Source organism: Cervus canadensis, chromosome 3 (assembly GCF_019320065.1).
Source record: "Cervus canadensis isolate Bull #8, Minnesota chromosome 3, ASM1932006v1, whole genome shotgun sequence".
NCBI lineage: Eukaryota > Metazoa > Chordata > Mammalia > Artiodactyla > Cervidae > Cervus > Cervus canadensis.
Window position 1 is genome coordinate 100580265 of NC_057388.1, and position 27189 is coordinate 100607453.

Genomic DNA, 27189 nt, shown 5'->3' on the forward strand with positions numbered 1-27189 from the left:
TCACGTCCATGGAACTCAGCTTGGCCTTCTCTCACTTTTTCTGACTTTCCAGCCACAGCAGGAAAGTGTTCTTAAGAGACAGGCAAAAGCCAAGGGCCAGCTTTTATTTTTGGCATGGAAGGGCAGAGGAGGTGTTGCCCTGGTTCCAGGGATGGGGCACAGAGATGCCGATACACCTGTACTGAGATCTCTTTGGGAGCCAGCCAGGTTACCAGAGTTGGCAGCGGCGGGAGGGGTTCAGGAGGGCCCCCTGGGGGCAGCGGAAGTGTCTGGCGAAGGCTGGACTGTCGCTTAGGGGCCCGTGGACGCGAAGGGTAGGAGGGCTGTGAATGTCCTGAGGATCCTGGGTGCTGGGGTCCCTACACATCACCTGGGGAGAAAAAGAGGTCCACACAGGGTGAGGAGATCAGCAGGATACAGCTGACCTGGTGACCAGGGACAGCAGACGAAGACAAAAGCAGGGACAGCAGTGCTCCAAGGGCCTCGTGGAGAAAGAAGATATTTGCCATTTGTAGGTCATTTAATCTGGCAGCGGGAATCTGGTGACATCGGAACTGTGTCATCAGAATTCTAAAAGTGCCCTAGAGGCAGGTCTGTTGTGAGAACTCTGTGGGGGTCTTCAAGTGCCCTGGGGAACTGGCGACAGTGTCTTTTGAAGGAATACATGGCACTGGGCGGGGGGATATGTCAGGTGGGGACCCCACCTAGGGCCGGGGTCTCCAAGGAGGAATATGATCAGTGGATAGTCTGTTAAGGCTCTTTTGGAAGGGGTCTATATTTCCAGAAGAAATGAGAGAAGACAAAAGTTGGTCTCATCTCAAGGAGGAATTTAGGAATGAAGTTTTTTTTTTTTTTCCTCTTTTTTTTTTGAAGGGAGTGCTAGACTCGGTAGGGTATTTATCTGACGTGGATTAAGCCCTAGTGGGAGATGTCGGCGGCTTACCTGGGCATAGCTTCGGAAGAAGAGTTGCCGGGGGCTGAGATCTAGGCTGGGCAGGATGGTTTCCCCACGGAACAGTACTAGCCTCTTTTTGTATGCCTGGATATGAGGGTGGGATGGAGAATTGCCCTTAGGTTCCAAACCCATACCCAACTGGAAGTCTGATGCCCTATATACAATATCCAAAACCAGCTCCTGGTCCTTCTTCCCAAGTTCAGCCCTGACACAATGGTCTGAGCCAGGAGAAGACATCCCTGCTGTAAGATCGATGGACATCCTCGAAGAGAGGGCTTGTGGAGTGGGATGGGGGGAGTCCTCAAGGTGCCAGCTGTTCAGTGGGGATGTGAAGGGCAGAAGGCTTTTCCATATTTGCATGAGGGATGGTGGAAGGAAACGCTGGTGACAGGCTGTCTATTCCGCTGGTAAAACTAGATCCCAGCCCTTGGGGTGTGTTACCTTGAGCGCAATGGCCAGTGCCCCGGCGTCTGCAGCATCCTCCAGGAGCGTGCGGGAGACATCGAAGGAGGTTCCCTTGGGTGAGGGTAAGGCAGTGTAGAGGCGTTCCAGGCACAGCAGCGCTTTCTGCAGGGCACGGGTGTCACAGGCCGGGCAGCCCCCAGGGAGTACTGTTGAGAATGGGGCAAGCGGGGGAAACGGTGAGGCGTGATGCCGGGCTGAAGACGTGGGCCTTCTGCAAACCACACTGGCTCCTGGGAGAGCTGCAAAAGCTGTAGGCCACGCCCACCTGGAGCCCTGGCACAGCCTCCCTGCCTCCTGCTCTGGGTCGACTTTGGGGACCTCACCCGCCTTCCCGATGGCCCCACCTGCCAGGGGCCTGCTGCTACTCACAGAGCTGGTCAAAGATGTGCAACAGCTCACGGGCCATAATACTGCCAGCGGCACCGAAGTTCACGGCTCTAGGGAGACAAGGGCTCGTCTGACCCTCAGAATCCTTCCAAGGTTTGGCCCCTGTTCTCCAACCACAAGTCCCGTCCATCATTCATCATAACACTGGTCCATGACTCTCAGGAGACTTCCTGCCCACCTCAGAGAATGGCCCATACCTGGGATAGCCAGGGTGGAAAAACGGGGGTTGGAGGAGTCGGGCTGGGAAGACCATCACGTGGTCAGGTGTTGAATAGTAAGCCTGGAGGCCCCAGGGGGGCACCTGCCACCTGTGGGAAGAGCACGCCTGAGCTCCAGCTCCATCATTTACCTGCAGTCCTTCCTGAAGGACTGCTGCTGCTCCCCCGAACCTCTGTTTCTCTCCTGGGAATTGCGGACAGATGTCTCTGGGATGTGGTGTCTGTGTCTCCCCGGCTCTCATACCTGTGATTGGAGACAGGCTGCAAGAACTCCTGGACGACTCTGGCTTGGCGGGAGCGGACGCAACTCAGGAAGGTCTGGAGGAAGCTGGGTCCAAGTTGTATCTGGGAGGAGGCAGGACGTGACTCAAATACATGAAGACAAATGTAGATGCACACTGATACACCCTGATGTAGTTGTCTGAACCAGACAGATAAGCCCTAACACAGAGACATCCCCACGACAGTGGAAAGCTAGCGCCAGGACACAGCCATGTGCTACTGCAAACCAGCGTCACACGTACCAACACAATCACACACACTCAAGCAAGTCACGCAAATGCATGGGTGTGAGTGTGCACACACACTCACCATCACCTGAAAAAGCTCTGTTCTCCTGCTGGCAAAACCTACAGTGTGGCTGCGTGTGCTAAGTCGCTTCAGTCGTGTCTGACTCCTTGCCACCCCACAGACTATATATCCCACCAGGCTCCTCTGTCCATGGGATTCTCCAGGCAAGAATGGAGTGCGTTGCCATGCCCTCCTCCAGGGGATCTTCCCCACCCAGGGATCGAACCCATTTCTCTTACATCTCCTGCATTGGTAAGGCAGGTTGTTTACCACTGAGCCACCAGGGAAGCCCCATCGTGTGGCTGCTCGGCCATCAAGCCCAGTCAGCACCAGGGCAGGGAAGGGGTGGGTTAGGATCAACCAGGGAAAATGACTGTCTGCTACTCAGGTCGCGCAGGGGATGAGGAAGCTGAGGGTTAGAAGGGACCTGGCAAGGGCAGGGACTCACGTCGTCGTATTCCTGTCTGGCCGGGTCTGGCTTCAGGGCCCAGTCCGAGGGCCCCATCTTCACCTGCAGTTGGGTAAGCTGGGAAGAGACATGAAGGAAGAGGACTCCAGCGACCTCGGGTCTACCATAAGGACTTTCTCCTGTTTGCTGCCCTGTCCCCTCCTCTGGGAGTGCCACCAGGATGTCCGTGTGGCACGTTGGTGGTTACACTTGCCTCATGCCCTGAGCACCCTCCCCCAGTCACCGTGCTTTCCTGATCCCATGCTCCGCTGACACCCACTACACAGCCCCACGCTGTCTCTTTCTCCTGGCCTTACCTTGTCCTGGGCCTCTGCCCGGGTCTCTCCATCCATCCAGGGAACCGTATGAAGGTGACTGATGAAGGCATCCTTGATGGCAGTGAATAATTCCATGGCCTGCAGGCAGGAAAGTGCAGGGAGAAGATCAGGATCAGGATCAGTCTTAGTCCTGGGTCCTGCCCACCAGCCCTCCAGGAAGGGGCCTCGGCCCGGAGGAGCTGCCAGGAGGAAGACCTCAGAAAGAGGAAGTGGTATCTACTAGGTGAGCAAAAACTCAGGGCAGAGAGCTGTGGAGATGGAAAGGCAGTACCAAACACAGAACAGGAAGGTGGGGATGGGTGCCTCCTAAGAACCAATGGGGGAGAGAGCTTCTTTCTGTGGGGAGACCTCAGCCTGTGGGGAAGACACCGTCCTTTTGGCCAGGCAATCCATTCAGAAGGCTGGGGGAGGAAGAGGACCACCATCCCCTTCTCTGCTCTCAAGAGCCCTCCTCACACCATCTTTCTGGAGGCCTTCATCTCCTCTCCCCATCTTCCTGGGTTCGTCCACTTCCCAACAAGCTAAAGCCATCCCAGCCTTGCACCCTGACTGTGGAGTTAGCACTTTCTCCGCTGTCTACCATCCTGTGTATTTCCTTTCTAGATGGAGGAAAATAGATGACAGTATCAGCAACCTGAGTTCAAACCTTGACTCCACTATTTGGAGAATCTGTGTGGGCTTGGGCAAATCACTTAACCCCTCTGTGAAACCAGGAATTAAAGCAGGTCGTGCAAATCGCTTGCAAGAGTACCACGCACATGGTAGCCATTGCTAAGTATTCAGTAGTTACCACGGGTGCTTCTTACAGTGATAGCATGCCATTCTTACATCGTTTCACAAGTTGTTCAAAAATCATAGACAGACAAGGAGTAGGCTTAGAGGTCACAGAGTTCAGTTTTCTCATTTTATGGTTGAAGAAACACATGAGCAGTAAGGCTGGGAGGCTTGTTCAGGTTACTGTGTGCCGTGCGGACTCTGTCTCGGAGCTAAACCGTGCAGACTCTGGGGGTGCAGCGTGTCCTCCTCTGGATTCTCTAAACTGCCTGGTTCTCTGACCACGGAAACCATCAAGAAGGGCAAAGTGGAGAAGATGGGTTGGCTGGGAAGGGGTGGGGGGACGTCGGCTGAAGAGGAGCCCTCACGTACGGCACTTTGGGTGCTGGGTCTGAAAGTCTCCCGGATGAACAAGGTGGCCAGTGTGGGCTCGAAGAAGGCTTCTGTCTTCTCCATGCACATCATCCAGCGAGGGTGGACCGGCTGCGGAGACAAAGCTGGAATGAGCGGCTCCTGCCAAGAGTTCTTCCTCATCCACTTTTCTGGGCCAGTCTTGCCTCGACCCTCTCCCCCAGGGGACGTTCTCTTTTCTGGACTTCCTGGGTCTGTCTCCCTTTGGTCTATAAACCTTTTTGCTGATACACACGGGGCTTCGCTGCTTAGCACAAAGGGGCTCAGAGTTTCTCCAGCGTCAGTCATGAGGCTGGGCTGGGCAAACTATCCTTGTTTCTTGCCTATTGAATCTGAAAGCAAGGCCTCTGGGAGCCATCCTTCTGGATAACTAAAGGGCTCCTGGGAAGGACAAGACTGGATTCAACCCTAGTAGCTCAGATGGCAAAGCATTGGCCTGCAGTGCAGGAGATCTGGGTTCAATCCCTGGGGCAGGAAGATTCCCCTGGAGAAGGAAGTGGCAACCCACCCCAGTATTCTTGCCTGGAGAATCTCATGGACAGAGGAGCCTGGTAGGTTATAGTCCCTGGGGTTGCAACGAGTCAGACGCGACTGGGCGACCAATACAGAGAGTCCACCCTCTCACTTGGGCAGGTCTGCTTGCCACCTCGTCCCTGCCCACCACACGCGCCTCCCACCGTGTGCACGGCTCAGGGACCCCAGTGAAGACACCCCCCCTCCCAGGCTTCTCTACCTAAACTAGGAATCGAAGAAGGGAATTTCTCCCTGCCTCCTGCCTTCCTCCCCCACTCTCCAAATGGTAAGACCTTCTCTTATAAAGAAGAAAGTTATCAGAGTGAAACTGAGTTTTAGATACCATATTCCTTGGCAGAAGAGGAAAAAAGAAAAGACTAAATGTATGCAATTTGGAGACCTAAGGAGCTTTCTGCCAAATCAGGGGAAAGAATATAGGATGAGGGGCTTCCCTGGTGGTCCAGTGATTAAGAATCTCTGCCTTGCAATGCAGGGGATGGGGACGTGGGTTCGATTCCTGCTTGGGGAGCTAAGAGCCCACATGTCAGAGAGCAGTGAAGTCCACACCACAAATGCCGAGCACATGTGCTCCGGAGCCCACACCATAACTAGAGAGTCCAAGTGTCACAACTAGAGATCCCACACGATGCAACAAAGATCCCGTGTGCTGCAACTAAGACCTGACACCGTCAAATAAATAAAACAAAATAAATATTTTTTTTAAAAAAGAATATAGGATGAGATGATGGACATCTTCAAAGGTGGAGAAACAGATAGATAAAAACTCAAAGAGGACTTTGGCAATCAGGGTGGTTTTAAACAGCAGGATGGAAAGAATAAGGAACAAGAGAGAGATGCTGGTGTGGATGACGTTGAAGAGATGACTCAGGGCAGGTGAGAAACAAATTCAAGGAAGCAAGGGTAAGGAAAGCTGAGCAGGGACTTAGGAAAAACATATTAATATGCTAATTTGGTTTGAGTGGGATGAAATCACAAGACTTCATTCCTGTTACTTCTTTACCCACCGGGGCCTCCTGGCAGGAAAGTGGCGTAGTCTGCCACCATTCTGGCCCTAAGGTTGGAGATTGCTTATGGGGCTTCCCACGGAAGAGGAAAGAGAAAGGAAGGCCAGTACTGTTGTTGCTGAAGACACTCCTGGGCCTGCCTATTAGAATGGTTACCTTTTTGGAGGTTGCTCTAGACCCAGTTGCCCACGTCTCTGTGTTCCTGTCTGCCCCCTCACCATGAGGTCTATTAAGGACCTTCTCCTGGTGAGCAGGGACTCAGACACTTTTGATACTATATTAGTTGATGCTCTGAAACTCACAAACATGAAAAACAAATAGAAAGGCCCCTGGGTCTGACAGCAATGCCGGGAACAGGTGCAGACTCTGCTGGCCACCTTTGGGTTCATCTCCTGCAGCCTCCTGAGGACAAGCTCAGTTCTGAGACTGTTTCTCAGCAGACAGCTGAAGGGGGTGGAGGGCTGCACCCAGAACAGCAGCGAGCACATGAGCCTTGAGCTTGATGATGTGGCTCTGCCTGTCCCGTCTGCCCCTCCTGCTTCTTGAGTTGTTTCCTGACCCCTTTTGCCGACACTTGCCCTTAGCAGGCTTTGTCAGCTCCACGCTAGGGCCCATAGCCTGGGCCATGGTAGACCCTGACTTGGTTCCTGAAGCATATGGAGACCACCTCGGACCACTCACTGCTGTCCCTGTGCCACTCTGTGACGCTTCAGGTCACAACTGTGCTGAGTCGTATGTTCCATACGCAGGAAAGTAACTTCCAGGATCTAAAAATGAATGTTAAGTCTCAGGGGTGGAGGCTGACAGGTTATGTATTCATCTGCTGGGGGTTATCAGTATCTGAGTTGTCTCAAAATGTGAGATGATAGAGTATACCATATTAATTGTAGAGAAAGAGAAAAAAAAAATCACTGTTAAAATATAAAAGATGGAAGAAATACTTCAAATCCAAAATAATGAGGCTCAATATATCAAGAAACAGAAAAAAATTTGTAGGGATGGGAGTAGCGAAGAAATGGATTGGGAGTTCAGGATTAGCAGGTGCAAAGTATTATATAGAGAGTGTATAAACAATGTCCTACTTGTTTGTAGCATAGGGAACTATATTCAACATCTTGTGATAAGCCATAATGGAAAAGGCTATGAAAAGCAATGTGTGTGTATGTATATATATATACACACACACAGAGCTGCTTGGGAGAACAGGGGAAATACTACCCAGAACGTGCTCTATAAATTATATATATATATAACTAAATCACTTTGCTATACAGCAGAAATTAACAAATATTCTAAATCAACTACTTGAATAAAATAAATTAAAAAAAAGAAAGAAAGATATTTGCAGATATAACCTTTGAACCATGAGTAATGACAAACATGACAGAAATCAAGAAAAACTCCAAGAGTCTGGAGGGAAGCGGATTTCTGTGCAATTTTCAGTAAGGGGAAAGTAGATTTTAGAGATTACAGGTGAGCCAGGAATCCTTAATGTGCATTTTGAAACACAATTCTAGAATGAATCATTAAACTGATTGTTTTTGAACACTTGGAAAATAATGTGTAACTTCTGGGGCCCCTTGGTGGCTTCACTGACTCAGACAGTAAAGAATCTACCGGCAATGCAGGAGGCCCAGGTTCAATCCCTGGATCTGGACGATTACCTCGAAAAGGAAATGGCAACCCACTTCGGTATTCGGGACACGACTGAGTGACTAACACTCTGAGGGCCAGTGTAGGATAACTGGGGATGAATAATGTCAAAATTATTTTCAAATGTCATCATTTTTAGGGGTAACCAACAAGGACCTGAGGGCTTCCCAGGTGGCCTATTAGTAAAGAATCTGCCTGCCAATGCAGGAGTCACAGGAGATGTGGATTCAACCCATGGGTTTGATCCCTGGGTTGGGAAGATCCCCTGGAAGAGGAAATGGCAACTCACTCCAGTATCTTTGCCTGGAGAATCCCATGGACAGAGGAGCCTGGCGGGCCACAGTCCATAGGGTTGCAAAGAATCGGACACGATTGAGCGACTGGGTGACAAGAACCTCCTATATAGGACAGGAAACTCTGAACGGTGTTATGTGCCCGCCTGGATGGGAGGAGGGGTTTGGGGGAGAATGGATACATGTATGTATGGCTGAGTCCCTTCACGGTTCACCTGAAACCATTGCAGCATTGTTAATCAGTTATAGTTCAATATAAAATAGTTTTTAAAAGTAATGTGACTGTATGAATAAATAAATTCATAGCACTAAAAATAAATGTCATCATTTTTAAAGGGTCACTAAATTAGAATGAACAGTAGATCAAGTGTCACAAACTCAAATAGGGGCTGTGAGGTACCATAAATAACAGAAGCAGCCCAACATCAGAACCCCAGGACCAGAAGGGGTGATAGAAAACCCATATCCAGGCCTACTGGCTGCATCCCTCAGCTCCAGTCATCTGTTGCCCCGGGAGAAGGCTAACTCAGCACTCACGTTGAAAACAACAACCCAAAGGGCTGGAACTCTTTTTGTGTGTTATTGCCTAATTTTTGAAAGTCGGCCACTCATTAAAAGTTGGTAAAATCTTTAGAGTCCAACAAAACACACCCATGAGCCAGATTCATCCTCCAGGATCACGGCAGTTCTCCCTCTGCATAGAGAATTCAGCATTTACTAAATGTGAATTACTATAATAACTTACACCCTCGCACTTCAATTACACAAGCTGTATATAGGAGCCTGATGCCTGTTCTGATTCACAGAGCTGCTTGGGAGAACCGGGGAAATACTACACAGAACGTGCTCTGTAAATTCTAAAGTTCTACTCCATTCTGTTGGTACTATCTTGATTTCAAGATACCATCTGGTAAAACCATAAGTTATGTCCTTGTGAAATCAATGGAGAAATCCATGTTAAATAACAGTGTTGTTTGAGTGGATTCTGAACTGGCTGACCCAGAAGGGAATGTCAGTGATTAATGTTTCCAATTTAGTACCAGCTTCCCTGACTGCCCCACCAACACTGTAACATGTCCACACTAGGTATCTCTCTCCCTCTTTCCTTTTTTTCTTTTTTCATAACACTTAATACCACCCCCTGGTGGCTCAGATGGTAAAGAATCTGTGTACAATGCAGGAGACCTGAGTTCGAATCCTGAGTCTGGATACCTTGGAGAAGGGAATGGCTATCCTCTCCAGTATTCTTGCCTGGAAAATTTCATGGATGGAGGAGCCTGGCGGGCAAGTCTATGGGGTCACAAAGAATGGGACGCGACTGAGCGACTAACACTTTCACTTTTTTTTCAATACCATCCAATGTATTTTATTTAGCTTATGGTCTTTCTGTCTCTGTTAGAATAGAAGCATTTGAGGACAGAGATTTCTATCTATTTTGTTCATGAAGAATCCAAAGAGTCTAGAGAAGCGTCTGGCATATAATAGGGACTCAATTAATATTTGTTGCATAAATGGATTGCTGACTACACTGGTCTTCAATAACCTGAGTCAATACTCTTTCCTCTGCAGAATCTTACCAATAATCTAGATGAAGACGCAGTAAATAAAACCACAAATGACCCAAGGCAGAAATCACAGATCACTAAAACAAAGGCTGAAATCCCCTGAGTAAACACAGATGTTGGTGTGAACGTAAATAGTTCACTCCTAACAGGCACTAATGTGAAGTTCTGCTTTTAATTTCCCAAACTCAGTTTCTCAAGTTTAATAAGAGAAAAACTTGGCTTGACAGCCATTTTCGCTGACTACATATACCCAAAATTAATAAACAAAATATGGTCAGATGAGACCTGACATTCCTTCTGAATAAGAGCATTACAAATTGGAGTCCATTCAGAGGAACGTGGTGAGACAGCTGTAGTTCATAAACATCGGATAGAAATACACATTTTGGTCCAATTAAGGCCAAAAGCTTCATGGTGTTTTTGACTCCACTCCCCCTCTCACACCAAACATCCATCAGGAGACTGCTGCTTACCTACAGAATATGTTCTTTTAAAACATAAAATAGATAAATCCTTCTACAGGCCCCTGTTACATGCAGAGAAAAACCCAAGACCTTACGGTGACTGACCAAGGCCTGGTACAATCCCCTCGTCCCCTCTCTGATTTCCTCTCCCCAAACTTACCTCCCCCCCCCACGCTTAGTCACTTCAGTAGCCTCTGACTCTTTGCGACCCCATGGATTGTGACCTCCCAGGTTCCTCTGCCCATGGGATTCTCCAGGCAAGAATACTGGAGTGGGTTGCCACGCCCTCCTCCAAGGGATCTTCCTGACCCAGGGATCGAACCCATGTCTTCTGTATTGCAGGTGGGTTCTTTACCCAACTGAGCCACCTGGGAAGCCCTGATTTCCTCCCTACTCTTACTCTATTTGCTTTCTCTGCTTCAACTGCACTGGTTTCCAGGCTGATTCTCAACCCCCCAGGCAAGCAGGACAGCCTTCCAGCAAGCCCTGTCACCTCTTCTCAGCCAGAGCCACCAAGAGGGTCCCTCACACTGCACCATGCTTCAACTAGCCTTCCCTGGTCGCAATGAGACAGCATTCTTTCCTTTCCCGGAAAACCCTTTCCTCTCCCTAGACACTGCTTCCTTACTTCCTACCTCCTGCTCAGCTATCTCACTGACCATTTAAACCCTGATCTCTCTCTCTTGGAAATTCTGAGAGCATCTAAATAAGATCTTTCTTAGAACACAGCTACACGCATTCATTTACTGAGCATATGAGAGCTCTTATGTTACAAAGACAGAGATGAATGGTTGCAACAGAGGTCACATAGACCACTAAGCTAAAAATATTTACTATCTTGATCTTTAAAGAAAGAATTTGCCAAGGCATTTTTTTGTTACCACCCACTATTTCTCAACCCTGCAGTTTGTGGTTAAAAATGTGACCTCACAGGTCAGGCAGACCTGTTCTAGAGTCTATTTCTTCACTTATGAGGTGTTTGGTCTTGGGAAAGTTACTTGTCCTTTTGAGGACCTCAGAGCATTTCTGAGAGTGGTAAATAAAATAAGCACTGCCTGATATAGAGTAACTACTCAACGTATTTCAGCTATTATTATTATGTGGTGCCATCATATTTGGCATCATATTTGGTGCCATTCCAGACCAGGGAAAGGGCTTCAACAAGTCACAGAACTATCTGTTGGTAGAGTCTGACTCAGCTTTTAAGTCCAAGGACAATTACACATCCTAAAAGCTTCCCTGGTGACTCAGTGGTAAAGAGTTCGCCTGTTCAATGCAGGTGATATGGGTTCAGTCCCTAGGTCAGGAAGATTCCTTGGAGAAGGAAATGGCAACCCACTCCAGCATTCTTACACTGGAAATCCCATGGACAGAGGAGCCTGGTGGGCTATAGCCCACGGTGTCACAAAAGAGTCGGACATGACTTAGTAACTAAGCAATAACAAATGGAAAGAGATAAGGATTATATAATATATATATGTATAGGATATACATATATATGTTTAGGATATATGTATGTATGTATAAAGGGTGATGACTTTAGAAATTCGTAAGCCTTCTAAATTTTTTAAGTGTGAATTTCAATGTTGGCATTCTTATACCCTTCAAAAAGTACTACCAGGCCACAGTTCTGGAATTTACACAAAGTTGTTTGTTGCTGGGGATTTTCTAGCAATCCCAACTATGAGGGCTTGGCGCTCTGTCTCATCTGAGTCAAGAGAAAGACTGGGCAGAAGGCTCTTGGGGACTAGCCCACCTGAGGGAATATCCTAGTGAATTCTTTTTGTTTTGTGTTTTGTGGGTTTTTTTGTTTGTTTTTTGCAATGACTAAGCACACAGATGCTGAAGCCAGAGTTCAAATCCTAGCTCTAACAACCCAGCAGCTCTATCACCTTGAGTGAGATCCTTAACTTTTGGGTTTCATTTTACCTACCAATAAAACAGGGACCGCATGGTCTGTCCTCCTCATGGAACTGCTGTGAGGATCAAATCAACTCCTACATTTAAAGGGCTTAGAAAAATGCTTAGCACAGTTTAAAGTCTCCATAGGCAACAACTACATTCCAGACCCCGTGTTTACAATTCCCTTCTTCAAATTCTATAGATAGTTCAGATTTGCCAAAGCCACGAATTCCTCCAAGGCAGAGAAATGATCCACAAATTACTAAGAAAAGAAACCCAGTGATGAGCAAGACTGCCCTGAAGCTTCACAGAGGCTGGAGGGCATCTAATGTTCTAGATGCTTCCTCTTACATTGGGATGTGTCCACCTAGGATTTCAAAGTTCACAGTCCTGACTACGGTCAGAGTGGACTTTGGTTAGTGGAGCACGTTTGGTACACAGCCCCGTGCTCTGATATATCAGAATCGGCATCACGAAGCCCATGGCACGGCCAACAGACCCCGGGGGTGGTCAGGGATGAGCTCTTGATGAAGCATATCTGGACACGGAACACTGGAACCACCTAGACGGAGCAAAGGCTTCTGCCCACCACACCGTGTCTCACTCTAGTCCAGCTCCTCAAGTCACAGTGCTCAGGATAACCCGGCAAATAGTCTAGGGGTCACGACAAAGGAAAAGCAGTTCTTGATCAGCTTAGAGCTGTCTATCTAGATTTTAACACTCAGCAAAAGGCCCTGGAGGTAGCCAGACATGTGCCCAAAGGTCTGCTCCCTGGCATCCCAGCTCTCAGTGTAAGCACTGAGGGCTTCTGTGGAAGGCCCAGATGTTGGGGGACATCTAGTTCCCACGCCCCTTGCCGAGAGAGCTATGCCCACGTGTGTCCCCCAGACGGCAGATGCTCCGTTAGCACCCCACCTGGGAGAATTCCTCCCCTGCTCTCCTCACCATGGGTGGGTGTCCTGTCAGTTCCCCCAATTTCTGGTTCAGCGATCTGTGTGCCTCTTGGAACTGACTGTCCAGGGCTGGAGAAAGTGTCTTCACCAGCCCGAAGATCATGTGGCTTTGCAGCAAGTCCCTGCGGAGAGAAAAGAGACCGATGGTAGACCCCAGGCTCCGGGAAAGCCCCCAGAAAACCCTCCCTTTTTGTGTGTGTGTGTATTAGTCGCTCAGTCGTGCCCGACTCTGTGCGACCCCCATGGACTGCAGCCCACCAGGCTCCTCTGTCCATGGGATTCTCCAGGCAAGGATACAGGAGTGGGTTGCCATTTCCTTCTCCAGGGGATCTTCCCGACCTGGGAATTGAACCTGGGTCTCCTGCACTGCAGGCAGATTCTTTACCATCTGAGCTATGAGGGAAACCTTCTTTATAGAGAATAATTACCCGACATGTGAACATGTCAAGAAGAGCTTTTCTTTTTTTCTTGTTTACCCTAATTTAAAAACACTTCACTGTGAAAAAAATTCCAAAATGATCAGGATAGTAACATCAAAGCTCATGGATCACAGATCACTTTAACCATTAAAATAATACTGAAAATGGGTGAGATATCATGAGAATCACCCAAATGTGACTCAGAGACACAAAACGAGCAAACGCTATTGGAAAAATGGTGCCCCCAGACTTGTTTGACACAGGGTTGCCAAAAACCTTTAATTTGTTAAAACAAACAAACAAACAACAACAAAGTGAAATACAGCAAGGCAAAATTAAATGAGTTCTGCCTGTAATACATTATCAACTATAGCCGCCATATTATATTGGGTTGGCCAGAAGGTTCGTTCAGGATTTTCCATAGTTGCTGTGTTCAGTTGCTCAGCCATGTCCAACTCTTTGTGACCCCATGGACTGCAGCATGCCAGGCTTCCCTGTCCATCACCATCTCCCAATTTGCTCAAAGTCATGTCCACTGAATGAATGATGCCATCCAACCATCTCATCCTCTGTCTCCCCCTTCTCCTCCTGCCCTCAATCTTAGCCATAATATCTTACAGAAAAACCAGAACAAACCTTTTGGCCTACCCAATATACTGGAGCCTGAGAGTGTTCATCTTATAACAGAAAGTTGGCACCCTTTCACCAATCTATCTCTATTTCTCCACCCTTCAGCCCCCGGCAGCCACTGTTCAAAACTTTTGTCTGTTTTAAGAAGAGTTTTTCTATCCTGGTGGCTCAGATTCACCTGTAATGCAGGAGACTCGGGTTTGATCCCTGGGTCAGGAAGATCCTCTGCAGCAGGAAATAGCTACCCACCCCAGTATTCTTGTCTGGAGAATCCCATGGACAGAGGAACCTGGTGGGCTACGGTCCATAGGGTCACAAAGAATTAGACATGACTGAATGACTAACACTAACACTTGCTTCATGTGGGTTGGCTTGGCGGTGGAGAATGACGAAAGAAAGAACCAGATGAAGAGGGAGACCTCTCAAGTCACAGTGGGGAGAAGGCTGGACTTCGATTTAACAAAACAGATTCAAATACTTCCACAACCGAGACACCTCAGCTCCTCTTAAGAGGCATCTTCTAAGAACACCAAAGCTGGGACCCAGGACCTTTCTCTGCCCTGCTGGCAACTTTCTCACTGGGTTTGACTTTTATCCTTACACAGATTGGTTTGCACCTGTGTGAATGGTTGTTTGCTTCCCTCTGAAGGAACTTCTAAATGTTGCTGCCACTGAGTTACTATGAAGAACGGCTTTGAGCCCAAGGTCCCGGGAGGAAGCCACTGTATCCAAGGGGCAGCCACACAGTCTCAGGATCAGCAGTGAGCCCAACACAGAGCCTCACCCTCCCTCTCCCGACCTTCAGGGTCCATCAAGACCTTCCTGATCTTTCCCACAAGGGGCCCAGAATCCTCGAATACAGCTGAGGAGCAGCCTTTCCCCAGCTTTCCCCAGCCTTTGTCTCCTCCACCAACCCCTCCATGTGCCTCCTTCTCTCACCCACACCCCTCAGCTGCTGACAAGACACAAATGCCGCAAATGTCCTCTGCTCCATTCAGCACACCCTGTGTCTTACTGGTTACCTGGATCCCTCATTTCGTCTGTGTTTTCTCTACCCATGCCCTCCGAGCCCCTCTTCCTATTTCCTCTATGCCCTCCTAGGCTGTCCATCCCACCCTCTCCCTGCACTCACATGGCCCTGGATCGCTCCCATCCTCCTGCAAGGCCCTTACTAGTCTGCCTCCTCCAGCGTCCTTTGTCCCTGAGACCTCCAGGTCCTCAGACCTTCTTTCCATCACCACCACCCCCACCCCAATGTGGAGCAAACCTGTGCTCCGACAGCTTTATCTCAAGCAGTTTCGACATGTTCTTCAAATACGCCAGGTCATGGACTGCAACGCGGTCAGAGGGGCTCAGGGCCATCGGTGTGAACGTCGCTTGCAAACAGGACAACCAGTCAATGGTAGGGGCCATTCTCTTAAAGGAGAGAGACAGAGTTTGGGGGTGGGGGGACAGGAAAAGAGAGGGGGGTTCCCCTCCCTCAGGATAGAGGAGGGAGTGGGAAGGGGGTTGGTTGGGAAAAGGATGGAGTCAGGAAAGTTAGGGGATGGACTAAGAATTAAGGAAGTGAGGAGAAAGAAGACCTGAAGATCAAGAAAGTTTGGGAGCAAGACCCTCATGCCCATCTTCTCCCAGTCCCTGGCTCAAGGCACCTGCAGCTGGTCAATCGTGACCATCTCGAAGACCTTGTCCTGGGCACGCTGCTGCTCCCCAGGCCCCACCATCTGGTTCAACTGTGAGTTAATGGCGAGGGAAAAGGAGGCATGTTTTTGCGCTTGGTTTCGGTCTCCTCCCAGCAAGGTTACCAGGCGATCCAGGTAATTCAGATATTCCCGCAGGATCTGGGGGAAAGGCAACTTCAGTCACAGCCACCATCGACCCCTGCCTTTCTCCAGAGTGAGAGGTTAGGACCTTTGTCCGTGACACCATCTTACCTGGGCATAATTCGATTCCTGCTTTTGCTTGAGGAGAACGTCAAACTCTGGCTGGTCTATCTGGACACAAGAGAGGCTGAGAGAAGTGGGGAATGTGGAGGAAGGAGAGGCCAGGTGTGGGGCTATGGGGATGGACCAGGAAGGGGGACCCAGGAAATGGACTGCAGGAGGAGCAGGAGAACCAAAGAAGAGAGGGGACTGGGGCTAAGGGACAAGGGGAAGAGTACCAACATGCAAACGTACAAAGAGGGTGTTTCAACTAGTTTGGGGGTGCTCAGCAAGAGAGAAGCATAATAACCCATGTCCTGTAGGGAACTATTGCCTGTGCCAGGGCTAGGGCCAGGATAAATGGTGTGAGATGCCCATATTGGGTGCAAATAGCCAGGACACGGAAGCAAGTTAAATGTCCATCGATAGAGGAATGAATAAAGAAGATGTGGTACATATATACAATGGAATATTACTCAGCCATGAAAAAGGAATGACATTGGGTCATCTGTAGTGATGTAGATGGACCTAGAGTCTGTCATACAGAGTAAAGTAGATCAGAAAGAAAAAAAAATCATCTATGCACACATATATATGGAATCTAGAAAACTGTTACAGATGAATCTGTTTTCAGGGCAGGAACAGAGACGCAGACATAGAGAATGGACATGTGGATAGTGGTGGGGGTGGGGGAAGGGGAGGATGGACAAATGGAGAGACTGGGATTGACATAAATACACTACCATGCTTCATATAGATAGCTATTGGGCACCTGCTGTATGGCACAGGAGCTCATCTCGGTGCTCTGTGATGACCTATAGGAGGGGGTAGGGGCCATGGGAGGGAGGCTCAAGGGGGAGGGATATATGTGTACATTCAGTTGATCTACTTTGTTGTACAGCAGAAATTAATGCAACATTGTAAAGCAATTATGCTCCATAATAAAAGAGAGGTACTGAAAACTCAGTAATCAAGATCAATCATATTTTCATTGAAATTTTTAAAATCTAAATTAATATAAACAAATGGGACCTAATGAAACATAAAAGCTTTTGCACAACAAAGGAAACTATAAGGAAGGTGAAAAGACAGCCCTCAGATTGGGAGAAAATAATAGGAAATGAAGCGACAAAGGATTAATCTCAAAAATATACAAGAAACTCCTGCAGCTCAATTCCAGAAAAATAAATGACCCAATCAAAAAATGGGCCAAAGAACTAAACAGACATTTCTCAAAGAAGACACACAGATGGCTAACAAACGCATGAAAAGATGCTCAACATCACTCATTATCAGAGAAATGCAAATCAAAACTGCAATGAGGTACCATTACACGCCAGTCAGGATGGCTGCTATCCAAAAGTCTACAAGCAATAAATGCTGGAGAGGGTGTGGAGAAAAGGGAACCCTCTTACACTGTTGGTGGGAATGCAAACTAGTACAGCCACTATGGAAAACAGTGTGGAGATTTCTTTAAAAACTGGAAATAGAACTGCCATATGACCCAGCAATCCCACTTCTGGGCATACACACTGAGGAAACCAGATCTGAAAGAGACACGTGCACCCCAATGTTCATCGCAGCACTGTTTATAATAGCCAGGACATGGAAGCAACCTAGATGCCCATCAGCAGATGAATGGATAAGGAAGCTGTGGTACATATACACCATGGAATATTACTCAGCCATTAAAAAGAATTCATTTGAATCAGTTCTAATGAGATGGATGAAACTGGAGCCCATTATACAGAGTGAAGTAAGCCAGAAAGATAAAGAACATTACAGCATACTAACACATATATATGGAATTTAGAAAGATGGTAATGATAACCCTATATGCAAAACAGAAAAAGAGACACAGATGTACAGAACAGACTTTTGGACTCTGTGGGAGAAGGCGAGGGTGGGATGTTTCAAGAGAACGGCATTGAAACATGTATGTTATCTATGGTGAAACAGATCACCAGCCCAGGTTGGATGCATGAGACAAGTGCTCGGACCTGGTGCACTGGGAAGACCCAGAGGGATCGGGTAGAGAGGGAGGTGGGAGGGGGGGATCGGAATGGGGAATACATGTAAATCCATGGCTGATTCATGTCAATGTATGACAAATACCACTACAATATTGTAAAGTAATTAGCCTCCAACTAATAAAAATGAATGAAAAAAAAATCTAAATTAATGCTTTAAAAAAATCCATACAGAATATAATAGTAAAACTTTGCTCATCATGCATTTCCCCTTAAAATCCACAATGTATTTTTGATCATTTTTAAAAATCATAGACATCTCCCCAAAAGTCTGCAATAGAGTTTTGATCCATTTTGGGAAGGAAAAAAAAATTTTCTTAAATTCACAGTGAACAAAAATGTGATGTTTTGTTCATCATGAGTTTTTGCATTGGTTTTGACATTTTAAAAAATATTTATTGAAATACTATTTGATTAGTGAGTTTTTGGTACCCTCTTAAATTCTGCACCCCAGGAAAATAGCCTGCTACCCTCATGTGCCTCACTCTAGTTCTGGCACTGGTGTGTCCTTATCGCTGTCCTGAAGATTTTTTCTCCCATGTTTTTGGCTTGTCTTATCTGACTTCAATCCCAGACTTCTTCCTGGAGCTATGAACTTTTCTGCTATCTTGAAAAAAGCTTTCACTTGACTCTTCTGTCACATTTCATGTCCAAACTTTAAAAACCTAAAAGTAATCTATGCATCTACTTCAACTTCCCTCCTTCCTAACTCCATACAAACTGAATCCATTTTCATGATTGTTTTGATGTTATGTCTAGAAAATCAAACCAGGAAATCAACCCTGCATATTCACTGGAAGGATTAGGGCTGAAGCTGGAGCTCTAATACTCTGGCCACCTGATGGGAAGAACCGACTCATTGGAAAAGACCCTGATACTGGGAAAGATTGAGGGCAGGAGAAGAAGGGGGCAACAGAAGATGAGATGTGAGCATCATCGACTTGATGGACATGAGTTTAAGCAAACTCTGAAAGATGGGGAAGGACAGGGAAGCCTCGTGTGCTGCAGTCCATGGGGTCACAAGAGTCAGACAAGACTTAGGGACTGAGCAACAACAACTAGAAGGTTTCCAATAGTGTCTCCTCACTCCATACTTTTCCGAGCTCAGAAGTCTCTGGAATCAAAGATGACTCCTCCCACCTGAACAGGCCTCTCCCCTGCTCTTTGTGACTCGGTGGAACTGGTTTGACTCCCACTTCCTGGCCCTTCTACCTCCTCTCTGGCCCCACCTCATTGGGGTGTCCCTTTTCAAGTCATTTTCTCCACCTGTATATCCCCTCAGAGACCATCTAGTCTCAAGGTAACGGGAGCCACCCTCCTTCCATTCACACCAAACCAACTCTGTGGGGTCCTTTTCTAATTTCTCCACTTCTTTTATTGATGTTCAGTCAGGCATCAGGTCCTCTCCAATCACCATGGACCATCAATCACCACTAGGATGAAGTTGTCTACATCCTCCTGGCCCCAATTTCCATTTCTGTCATAATCATCTCCATTTGGAATCAAGGTTGCTCAACTAGATTTCTCAGCACTTCCAGATTGACCTCAAAACCCACTGACTCTACCTGGGCATTATTTAAAACCATCACATTTGAAAGGCTTCCATAGCTGTTTTTGTTTTGTTTTTTTCCCCTATTACGTCAAAAGTTATCACCTCGGTCTGATGTTGTAGGCTGGGAATAGTCAGGTTCAACTTCATGTCTTCAGCCTGACTTTTGCCTCCCACCGCTAACCCCAGCCCAACCCCAAATCTTCTGTTCAACAGACCAGCCTCCTCACTGACCCGCAGAAGGGTCACACTGCTCCTGGCTCCCCCCTAATATCAGGACTTCCCTACAGTCCTTTTAAGTCCCTTTAGCTTCCCTGTCACCTGGGTGAATCAACCAGGCTTCAGGGCTCAGCCCACGTTCTCCCTTCTGAACTTCTCCTTAACCATTTCAGATCTTAACTAATTTCCCAAGGCCGCACCAGTTACACTCCTCAGCGCACCGTGTAGAGGTGAACTTGAGAATACCTCACAAGGATCATCAGTTCTTGTATATTCATGCTCGTGTAATTTTGTGGAATTTTGGAAAGTAGGGGCCAAATATTTAGCACCATACTGCCTCCCACAATACTGATGCCTCCAAGGATGTAATTTATTAACCCACTCAATAAACACCTGGCGTGGGCCTCTAGCTGCCTGGCCCTGTGCCAGGTCCCGAGGACCAGAGATGAATGAAGTGTGAGCCTGTCTTTAAGAGGCTGAGTCTTCAACACAGGGCTCAAGGCTGAGAGCACGTGAAATGGGAGGACAGAGAGGCCCACCTCCATCGCAGCCAGGGGGTCAGTGAAGACATCCTGGAAGGGATAGTCATCAAGACCAAAATGTGAAATGTAGGAATTCTCCAGGCTGAGTGTGCAAATTGAGGAGTGGTGCCGCAGGCAAACGGAGCATTGTACGCAAAGAACCGAGAACTCTCCTTGGAGCTATAAGTGCAAGAGCTTGTCTTGGGGCATAAGGAGGAGATAAGCCTGGAGGAGTTTGTAAGAGGGAGACTTGCAAGGCTTCCTTAAGGATTAAGAGCCGGATCCTGATGACCCAGTGAGTCATTTAAGGCATTTAAACAGAGACAATAGCATAATTAGCTCTAGGTTTAAAAAGCTCCCTCTGGGGAAACTGAAAAGTAAATAAGAGAAGAGCAGTAGAGGCCACAGGAGGAATGAGTCCAGTGTCCAGGGATGATTCAGAGAAGCAACAAGGAAGACCAGAAAGATGGTCTTCCCAGAACTGGCCCTGCTGCTCTCTTCCCTCTCACCTCAAGTCCCTGGTTCCAACATTAATTAATGTCCCTAAAGATAACAGTGTGGTCACTCACCTAGAGCCAGACATCCTGGAATGTGAAGTCAGGTAGGCCTTAGAAAGCATTACTACCAACAAAGCTAGTGGAGGTGATAGAAATCCAGCTAAGCTATTTAAAAATCTAAAAACTGAGGCCATCAAAGTGCTGCCCTCAATGTGTCAGCAAATTTGGAAAACTCAGAAGTGGCCACAGGACTGGAAAAGGTCAGTTTTCATTCTAATCCCAAAGAAGGGCAATGTCAAAGAATGTTCAAACTACTGCACAATTGCGCTTATTTCATATGGTAGCTAGGTAATTCTCAAAATCCTTCAAGCTAGGCTTGAACAGTACAAGAACTGAGAACTTCCAAAGGTATAAGCTGGATTTAGAAAAGGCAGAGAAATCAGACATCAAATTGCCAACATTCGTTGGATCATAGAGAAAGCAAGAGAATTCCAGAAAAACATATACTTCTGCTTCATTGACTATGGTAAAGTCTTTGACTGTGTGGATCACAACAAACTGTGGAAAATTCTCAGAGAAGGGAATACCAGACCACCTAACCTATCTTCTGAGAAACCTGTATGCAAGTTAGAACCTTACATGGAACAACTGACTGGTTCAAAATTGGGAAAGGAATAAAGTGAAAGTGAAGTCGCTCAGTCGTGTAGGACTCTTTGCGACCCCGTGGACTGTAGCCTACAACGCTCCTCTGTCCATGGGATTTTCCAGGCAAGAGTACTGGAGTGGGTTGCCATTTCCTTCTCCAGAGGATCTTCCCAACCCAGGGACTGAACCTGGGTCTCCCGCATTATAGGCAGATGCTTTACCATCTGAGCCACCAGGGAAGTCTACGTCAAGGCTACATGTTGTCACCCTACTCATTTAACTTATGTGCAGAGTACATCATGTGAAATGCTGGACTGGATGAATCACAGGCTGAAATCTAGATTGCTGGGAGAAATATCAATAACCTCAAATATGCAGATGATACCACTCTAATAGCAGAAAGTGAAGAGGAACTAAAGAGCATCTTGGTGAGAGTAAAAGAGAAGAGTAAAAAAGCTGACTTAAAAATCAATATTCAAGAAACTAAGATCATGGCATCTGGCCCCATCACTTCATGGGGTATAGAAAGGGGAAAAATGCAAATAGTGACTGGTTTCATTTTCTTGGGCTCCGAAATCACTGTTGACAGTGAACTACAGCCACAAAATTAAAAGACACTTGCTCCTTGGAAGAAAAGCTCTTCCAAACCTAGATAGTGTATTAAAAAGGAGAGACATCACTTTGCCAACAAAGGTCCGTGTAGTCAAAGCTATGGTTTTTCCAGTAGTCACGTATGGATGTGAGAGTTGGACTATAAAGAAGGCCGAATGCCGAAGAATTGATGCTTTTGAATTGCAGTGCTGACGATTCTTGAGAATCCCTTGGACAGCAAGGAGATCAAACCTGTCAATCCTAAAGGAAATCAACCCTGAATATTCATTGGAAGGATGGTGTTGAAGCTGAAGCTCTGACACTTTGACCACCTGATGGGAAGAGCTGACTCTTGGAAAAGACCCTGATGCTGGGAAAGATTGAGGGCAGCAGAAGGGGATGACAGAGGATGAGATAGTTGGACAGCATCACTGACTTAATGGACATGAGTTTGAGCAAACTCCAGGAGATAGTGAAGGACAGGGAAGCTTGGCATGCTGCAGTCCATGGGGTCTCCAAGAGTCACACAGGACATAGCGACTGAACAATAACAACAAGAAAGTTAAGTCACTTTCCTGGATTGCACATTTTTTGGTCTACGAACAAATATGAGGCAGGCCTGCATTTTTGCCAGCGCAGCCCTCACCTGGATGACTGGCAGGTATGGAGGGGTGGGAAGACGTTGCAAATAGGCTCTGAAGAATGGGAAGTGACCATATTGACTCATCAGAAGGCTCAGAGTTTGGTTAAAATCTGACGGAGTCCAGTTACCAGAGGTCGGCCAGCCGCCAAGCTGGGAAGAAAAGAAACAGCGCTCAACACAGGGATACAGTCTCTCAAAACACATCCCTCACCAGCTGACTTCTGACTACATCCTGACTTCTACCCTGAGTCCCCTGCCCCTTCTAGGGCTCCACCTCTGTCCCCCTTTTCCTACCTTCAGCCGAGGTCTTGATATGTCCACAGATCATTGCCATGTCCACCTCCCTCCCAAACCCTTAGGAAAGAGATCCATCCTCTATGGGCAAGAAAAAATGGCAGCCCTGAGCACACATTGGTCTTGAGTGCTTTCTGCATCCAGAAAAGTAGGTGTGCCGGTCTTACCTCCTCAATAACCTGTCTGAGGGGACCGGCCCCTGCTGCCTCAATGGCACCCGTGTTCATGCAGGAGTTGTAGAATCCAAAGGCTTTCTCCTCCCCAGGGGCCAGGCGCCAGGAACCTGGAGTTTCTAGAAAGGAAGCAGGGGAGAATTAAAGGAGTGAGGCAGCTTGGAAACAAGCAGGGAAGGTGGGAGATGGAAAGGTTATAGGCAAGGAAGGGAAGATTCCCAGGGAAAAGGAGTGAAGGGGAGGAACCCAGGGATGAGGATGAGGGGAACAATTTCCTTTTTTTCTTTTTTGCTCTGCTGGTTCATGAGGTATGTAGGCGTCATTAGTTGCCCCGTGGCATGTGGGAACCTGGCTCCCCAACCAGGGATTGAACCTACATTCCCTGCCTTGGGAGGCAGATTCTTTATCACTGCACCACCAGGCTAGTCATGAGCTGGACCAATTTGTTGGAAGAATAAGAACGTGGAGAAGACAAAGAGGAAGATAAAGAAAAGTTGAGGAAATTCCCTGGTAAGGACTCTGCATTCTCACTGCCAAGGGCCCAGGTTCAATCCTTGGCTTGGGGGGCCGGTGTGAGTAAGATAGATCCCATATCCCACAAGACGAGTGGAATGGCTACCATAAAAAAAAAAAAAAAAGGAAAGCAAATGTGAGAAAGGCAATAAAGAGGAAGAGACAAGGGTGTGGGGGGAAGAGATGGAATAACTGGAGTATGGAAAAAGCAGAAAGAGTAGAAACGAGAGGTAAGAGGGAGATGAGCGAAGGAATCAGAAAAATCGGGGAATTCAGAGAACTTTCGAGGGATTGGAGTGGAAGAGCATGAGGAAGGGCTTGGTAAAGGCAAGAAACTGGTGAGGGCTCCCCTAGTCTGGACTCTCCCCTCTCTCTGATCCCAGCAGACAAACACACATGACAATTACCCAAACACACGCCACTGGAGCCCTCCACCCTCTCCTATCTAACCCCACTCACTCAGGCCCCCCGATTTCTTTTCGTTCTATTGTGGGCCACGGAATCTGTCTGAAGGGTACATTTTCTTTTTATCTCTGTACCTTACGTGAAAGCCTGACCCTCTGCTATGCAGGGAGTACCCACCTCCACTCTTTCCCATCAAAAGAAGGAGGGCAAAAAAAAAAAAAAGAGAAGGAGGGCATAGGGAAACATTTATTTCTTCCAAATTCCGACTGGTACTGTCAACAGGTTCCCTGGGCTCCCTTATAGAGAAAATGCATCTCTTTGGTTGCATTCTCATCCCTTAGTCCTCATCATCATCCAGCAACATCCTGGGAACACCTTCCTCCTTCCTGTGTGGCCTGGGTTCCTGCCTCACGGTTCGCCTCTTGGTTCTTTTCAACAGAACCACCATCTACAGAAATCTTCCTACCTCCAGGGTTTGTAACTTGGTCCTCCCCTCCCTCCAGCATGTCTTTTGTGTCCCTCTGTATTCCTTTCCTTACACACAACCAGATAAAGCCCCTCATCACTTCTCACCCACTCTGCCACTTCTTTCCTCCCCCCATCATCTCCAATCACCCATCTCCAGCAGCCCAGTTTCAGCTTCTTCCACTTCAACTGGCAAGCCATGGTCCAAGGTTTCAGAGAGGACAGGAGATGACTGTGAGAGCGGGGATCTGGGGAACGATGGGAGTGAGAGGGTAGCACTCACAGGGAGCATTAGGGGACGAGAAGGATTTGAAGGCTGGAGAATGAGGACGATGGGGAGAGGGATTAAAGTGCAATAGGTGTTGAGGAGACGCCAGTGTGGAAGACATCGGGCACGGGGTAGAAACTGAAAATATAAGGGGGATAACACAGATATCTGTGGATGGATGGGAAAGGTGAGGGAATAGGGACTAGGTAAAGAAACGAGGATGAGAGGGACCAGAAGAGATGGGAGAGGCAGGATCTGCTGTGAAATGTATGGCGATGGAGAAGCAAATCGAGCAGGTCCCTAGGAGCCAGTGGAGCATGGTACAAACTGGTTGTTCCCTAGCCACACAGACTTGGGAGGGACAGCAGTGATCATTCCAGGCTCCGCGGCACGTACAGCAAGAGAACCTTCCATCCTGATTCCCTTACCCAGGATTCTTCGAACTCGGCGCTTGTTCTCCTCCTCAAGAGCCTGAAAAGGACTGCCTGTCCTGTCGGCGTTTCCACAGGCGAAGCTAAAGAAATCAGTGCAGGGGGCCACACTGGTGTTCCCAGAGGCCAGGTAGAGAGCCAGGAGGTCCTGACACACAGATGTCTTGCAAGGGGCTGTGGGAAAAAGCTCAGAGCTGCGAAAGAGGAAGCGATGAGGACTCCCCCCAAGGGACTAAGCAAAGAAATGTCTGGTTAGGGAAAGGGACAGAGACCCTGATGAGGAGCAAATCGTCTGACTGATGGGCAGGAGAGGGATTCACGGGGCACGAGGCTGGGAACCCGGGGCCCCCAGGGGTCAGGATACGTGGTGGGTCTCGGGATGATGGATGGTGGATGGGGAGTGGGCTGTGGGGGGATCTAGGATCTCGCTTACAAGGACCACAGCCCTGGAACACGTAGCCCCAAAGCAGCAGAGAAACACCAAGGATTATACTGAAGAGCAGAAGGGTCTTTAGCGCCCGCAAGGTCTTTTGCCACCATCCATCCTGTGCGGTGGGCGGCTCCTCTTCTGGAAATCTCTGTGCAGAGAACCAGGAAATTAAAAACACATGATGGAGAGGATTGGGATGGGGGAGGGAGGGGGAAAGGAGAAAGAAGGAACAGATAGTTGGTGCTGGGGTCCCCTGGTACAGAGATAACGCCCCTTATTCTCCTGAACCCAGTCTTCTTTGGACCCCTGGGAGCTGGAAGGGCTGTCAGAACGCTGCCCTGAGCACTTACCACCCGTCTCCTGCGTGTCCCTGATCCACTCGCTTGCTCAGTCCGCATGGCTCTCCCCACCGACTCTTTGTCTCCACCCTCCTGAACTGGAGGCAGGACAGAGAAGCTGGTTCAGGAAGGGGGTACATCACAGAGAGTTATATCAGGTCATTTTGAGACCTCCTGCCCACCTGCCCCCCTACCCCCACCCCCACCCCCAACACACACACATGTATGCTCATCCCAGGGCAGTGCTCCTAGGCAGGCTTCAGAATGAAATTCTCTTCCTGAGGTTCCCCCTTCCCTCCATCTCCCGTCACCTGCCTCTCCTCCCCGGTTCCTACTCTCCAAGTCCCACATCTGTCCTCTCTGGAGGGGGACAGGGGATGCACATGCACGCACGTGCACACACACACACACACACACACACCAGCCGGCTCTACCTCCCACCCTAGGCGTCTGACTCCCAAAGGGAATGGCCTTCTCTAGGGGACTTGCCGTCTGTCTGGCCGTCTCTCTTGCTCTCAGAATCCGTCCTTCTTCTGCTCTAGGTGCTGAGTCTGAGGACGGGGATTCAGGAAATAGCCTCTCTCTGACCCCCACCCCAGTTCCTTTTTCTTGGAGAAAGGGCGCATGTGCCACCCGCAGTCCCTGTCCCCACACACATTCTACTGGCCTCTGGGTGGAGCCTGTTTATCGGTCTGGAGACACCCCAGCCTCTCCTGGCTCCTTTATCTCAGTCTCTCAGGGGAGGCAAAGGGAGGCAGTCTCCATTCCCCAAGCAATCCTGCCCTGGGCGGCTCCTCTTGACTTGCTCTGTGCCTCTGCTCACAGAGTTTCTTTATTTCTGGAATATTCTTTCTTCTCTCCTTTCTAATATGATGGGAATATCTTGAGCCTTTTAATTCTCAGGTCAGATGTCCCCTCCCCTGGGAGGTCTGCCAGCTCCATGCCCATTCCCCCTGCTCCCAAGCATGCTTGATAGCTTCCCAGGGAGTGTCACAGCCCTGCAGGTTGCAGGCAGAACAGTCCAGGAAAAAAAGCAACAAGCTAGGAGACCCTAATCTGCTCATTACTAGCCCTGTGACTGTGAATGACCACTTAAACTCTCAGGCAGGTAAGTTTCACCATTTGGAAAATGAGGATGATATTTCCCTTTGAAAGCCTCACCCAGTCTCATGCCTTCCCCAATGAATGAAGTGTGGACAAAGAATGTTGCCTGTCATATCATTAAGCAAAGGATGCTTCAGCCATCAAGCCATCAGCCATGGCAGCTGCCCC

At 48.2% G+C, this 27189-nt stretch overlaps 1 protein-coding gene across 5 annotated transcripts; it reads right to left on the bottom strand.

Moving 5' to 3' along the window:
* Positions 1–26565, bottom strand: KEL (Kell metallo-endopeptidase (Kell blood group)). Of its 5 annotated transcripts, none has more exons than XM_043462428.1 (19): positions 26407–26565; positions 25930–26035; positions 25583–25727; positions 25147–25323; positions 23062–23186; positions 22604–22750; positions 15918–15977; positions 15636–15824; positions 15251–15399; positions 12927–13056; positions 4528–4638; positions 3361–3459; positions 3044–3121; positions 2270–2370; positions 2005–2115; positions 1790–1857; positions 1397–1566; positions 944–1039; positions 1–370 (listed from the first exon to the last, which is right to left on the bottom strand). In XM_043462428.1, the coding sequence occupies exons 2-19, from the start codon at positions 25975–25977 to the stop codon at positions 209–211; spliced, it is 2166 nt and encodes a 721-aa protein (XP_043318363.1). In that variant the 5' UTR covers positions 25978–26035; positions 26407–26565; the 3' UTR covers positions 1–208. The 5 variants fall into 5 exon arrangements, with proteins under 5 accessions (XP_043318363.1, XP_043318364.1, XP_043318362.1 ...); XM_043462429.1 differs by having other exon boundaries at positions 25930–26015; positions 26407–26487; XM_043462427.1 differs by having other exon boundaries at positions 26352–26474.
* Positions 26566–27189: the final 624 nt, after the last annotated feature.